The sequence below is a fragment of the Neomonachus schauinslandi genome, chromosome 13 (genome assembly GCF_002201575.2).
Source record: "Neomonachus schauinslandi chromosome 13, ASM220157v2, whole genome shotgun sequence".
Lineage (NCBI taxonomy): Eukaryota > Metazoa > Chordata > Mammalia > Carnivora > Phocidae > Neomonachus > Neomonachus schauinslandi.
The window spans coordinates 30,518,331-30,522,611 of record NC_058415.1 but is presented as its reverse complement, the minus strand read 5'-3'; the positions used below and the strand labels follow the sequence as shown (position 1 = coordinate 30,522,611).

The 4,281-nt window shown below is 38.5% G+C and overlaps 1 protein-coding gene across 1 annotated transcript; it reads right to left on the bottom strand.

The window, feature by feature from the left end:
- Positions 1–1,442: 1,442 nt before the first annotated feature.
- Positions 1,443–1,772, bottom strand: LOC110569926 (60S ribosomal protein L22-like). The gene has a single exon (XM_044920646.1). It carries the CDS (start codon positions 1,770–1,772, stop codon positions 1,443–1,445), a length of 330 nt encoding a protein of 109 aa, XP_044776581.1.
- Positions 1,773–4,281: the final 2,509 nt, after the last annotated feature.

Genomic DNA, 4,281 nt, shown 5'->3' with positions numbered 1-4,281 from the left:
GTTACATATCAATACATTTAGTCTGATCTAATTTTGTGTTTCTTCTGCTATTACACCACACCCTTAATATCCATTCCTACTCATATTCTCCAGATTTATGTCTGTATAAATTGGAAAAATCATGCAGTTCTTTTGGAATATAGTGTACCACCTCATGGGTCACAATTTGTACCTCACTTTTCATAAATAGACTTAAGTCTAGTTATAGGTTTAGAGGCAAAGAAGGTTGGTGGGGCCGGATCCTGAGGAGAATCAGCAGTGCCTAACAAGGAAACTATATCTGGGGAGGCCATTACAGGGGATGGTGTTGCCTGCATTTCTCAGCAAAGCAGGGTTAACCTCAGATTAACCTGCTTTCCTGGCAAAGAAGACCAAGCAGAATTTAGGGGTTCAAAATCCCCAGATTCATTAGGATGTGCCCATATACCCCTATTCCAAATTTCAGGACTTTCCTTCCCAGTCAGTGCCCTCATTTTAATAGCTTGTATCCTTTGAGATTGGGAATTTGATTTGCATTTTAATTCAGCCACTTGCAGGGATGAGACTTTGGGTTTGGTTTTATCTTACCTCTATGGCTATAAGTGGTAAGAATTTCTTTCAGAGCAGATGCAGAAAATTTCAGGTCATTTATGCAGCACTTGACCCAGGAATTTGAAGCCCTGAGCTCCTCCTTTTCTTTCCCCACTTTGTCTAGTGCAGTTATAAGCAAACAGCCAATTTCATAGTCATTTGTTTGACTAAAATGTTCTAATGTATCAAATACATGGTCACCCAGAACCTCGCATTTGCTTTGATTAGAAGTATCCAACGGTGATCTTTTACATATATCTATTGCCACATCATGCTATGGACTGTCTGTATCACTGGAAGTGAGTCATTAGTGCCCTTAAATCTAATCAGATTAGAGAATCAAATTCCAAAAATCAATTCAAAAAACTCATTCTTAAAACCTTTTTTCCTCTAGAACCACTGTCAGTAACAAAATCTGCATTTTGAGGAATTGGCTTATGCAGTTGTGGGGCTGGCAAGTTCAAAATGTGTAGGGCAAGGTGGCAGGCTGGAAATTCAGGCAGAATTCCTTCTCCAGGATACCTCAGTTTTTGCTTTTTAAGGCCTTCAAATGATCAGATGAGACGCACCCACATTATGATGTATACACTGCTTTACTCAAAGTCAACTGATTATATATACTGGGTACATGTACAAAATACCTTCACAGCAACATCTAGATTAGTGTTTGGCCAAACCACTGAGCACCATAGCTTAACCAAGTTGACACATAACATTTAACCATCACAGGATTTTTCTCCTTGATTCATTTTTTTTTTTTTTGGTTCCCAAGTTTTATTTAAGAACTCATACAAAATAGTCCAGATAAATGAGTTTTAATCCTCATCTTCCTCCTCTTCCTCATCTTGGTTAATCTGGAAGTAACGCAACTCCTAACTGTCTTTGCTGTTAGCAACTATGCGCAACCAGTCACGGAGATTATTCTTCTTCAAATATTTTTTGGTGAGATATTTCAAATACCTTTTGGAAAAAGGCACCTCAGAAGTTACAGTAATCTTGCTTTTGCTCCTTTCAATTGTTACAACCCCTCCACCGAGAGTCCCAGCTTTTCCATTCACTTCGATTCTCTCTTGAAGAAACTGCTCAAAATTGGCAGCATCCATGATTCCATCTTCTACAGGGTGGGTGCAGTCAAGGGTAAACTTTAGAACTTGCTTCTTTTTTTTGCCCCTCTTCGCCACAAGCTTTTTCACGGGTGCCATGGTGGCAGCAGAGGCAGAAAAAAGTTCCCTTCCTCTCCATCACCCCTTCTTAACCTTTCACCTGGTCCTTTTCTTGCTGTCATCCATACCTTATACCCCTCAACACACACACACACACACACACACACACGAGTTTCACATTTAAAATAGTTTTTACTCTTTTTATTATTCCAACATTTCAAGATGGCCCCAGTAAGCTCTTGCTGTTATTTAGTTAATTCTGAGTGAAGGTGGGGTTTTTTTGTTTTTTAAAGATTTTATTTATTTATTTGAGAGAGAGAGAGAATGAGAGAGAGCACATGAGAGGGGTTATGGTCAGAGGGAGAAGCAGACTCCCTGCCGACCAGGGATGCGGGACTCGATCCAGGGACTCCAGGATCATGACCTGAGCCGAAGGCAGTTGCTTAACCAACTGAGCCACCCAGGCGCCCGAAGGTGTTTTTTCTTAAATGTCTTTTATGGACTGTAGTTCTCCCTGCCCTATCATTTTTAATAGGAAGCATCTTCAGAATTTCATGTGGGAGCCACCTAGTCACCAAACATTCCATGATCCAGAGTTTATGTCTCCAATCTGAAACTGCTTCCCAAAACAATAACTAAAACAATAATATAATACATAGCATTTATGGAAAATTACAAAGTACTTCGTGTTACATAATTTCATCTGATACAAAACAAACGCCAACAAAACTCAGGATTAGGGTCTTAGTCTCCCATTTTATAACTATGAGTTGGAATTTTCCACTTCTGTTAGGATAAGGAAGCTCAAAGTTTTTTTTCCTTGCTTTGTTTATTTTCTTTTCTGCCCATCCCTCGGTAAAGAAATGGCTAAGAACAATTCCTCAAGCAGATTTCTTATTTAAGCACTCTTTAAAACCAGGCTTGGGAGAAGGAGGTCTCCTTAAAAGTGTTCAAAAATCAGTGGATAGAAAATTGTGACTTCCCAAGTTGTTTTTCTTGGCCAACCATATCATTTTATAACCAAAGTTTTACTTGAGACACTTAAATTAATCCACATGACTTTGAAAAGATAAACCCCCTGAAATAAAATTAAACTCTCTGAGTTATGTGAGTCATTTTCTCGAAGTCAATCAATATACATTTCAGGTAAAAAAGCAAGTTGTAGATCAGTATGAATAATTTGGTATAATTTTTTAAAATACAGAGAGACATACACATTTCAGTATATGCATTTTTAAAAGTTCTCAAGGGTTATAAACCAGATATGCTCTTTGGAGGTGTTAAAAATAGGCACTTTCAGGCGCCTGGGTGGCTCAGTTGGTTAAGCGACTGCCTTCGGCTCAGGTCATGATCCTGGAGTCCCGGGATCGAGTCCCGCAGCGGGCTCCCTGCTCAGCGGGGGGTCTGCTTCTCCCTCTGCCCTCTTCCCTCTCGTGGTCTCTGTCTCTCATTCTCTCTCTCTCAAATAAATAAATAAAATCTTTAAAAAAAAAAAGAGGCACTTTCTCTTTGTGCTGTATTATTCTAATTTTTAAAAATAATTAACATGCATTCTTCTCATGAGGTAATAGATTCAGAAGTATCTGGTTCAATTTAAAAAACTAAAGAATTGGTAAAGGAAAAGGAGAAGGAGGAAGGAGAAGAAACAAACTGTCTTTAGATAATTTGAATAAAGGCAATTCTCCTATTTGGAGGATTTATCTTCCTGAGATTTACACTGACACTGTTGGGCCAGTCCATTCACACAACACACACATGAACTGCCACTGGCCAGTCAGCTTCCAGCATTATACATGCAAATCTCAGCAACACAGAACTTCTCTGAGATCCATGGGCTGTTGGCTCAAAGTCTCAGCCAAGAGGGGCAGAGAGGGATTTTGCTAAGAGCCAAAGGAGAGATGGATAACAAGGGAATATACCAAGAGACAGTTCTGATCAGACTGCTTTAGTGAGAATAGAAAACTGACTCTTGTCTGAATTCCAGAACTTGTGTTCTCTTTCCTTCAGCCTGCCCCAATATGCACACCCCCTATCCCAACATTGAGGCAGAAGAAACCAAATGGATTGCTATTGGAAGAGCAATACTTCCACAGGAAGACCAGGGCATCATCATTAGGTAGGCATATGCCAATGATAGAAAGTGTAAACTCTGAATAAAAGAATCAATGTTGGAAAAAAAAAAAAGAGAGAAAAGGATTTCCAAACCCTAGACAGATTGAATCTAATAGAATGAAATTTATTGTGCATAAACATAAAGCTCTATGTTGAGATTAAATATTGTATGTGTGTTAAATTTTAAGAATATGTGTATATATAACAATTATAGGATGAAGGGGAAGTGATTTAATAGTACCACTAGAATATATTAATTTATTGGTATCAATAATTTTGATATGACTAAGAACATGATTTGGGTACCCCAAAAGTTTGCAATAATGGAATTTAAGGGTAGGATAAAGAAGAAGATAGTGATGGTAATGTCTACTTCATGATGTCATGTCTAGAATATTGTGTTCAGAGCTGGCAGCCACATTATAAGAAGGGTTAT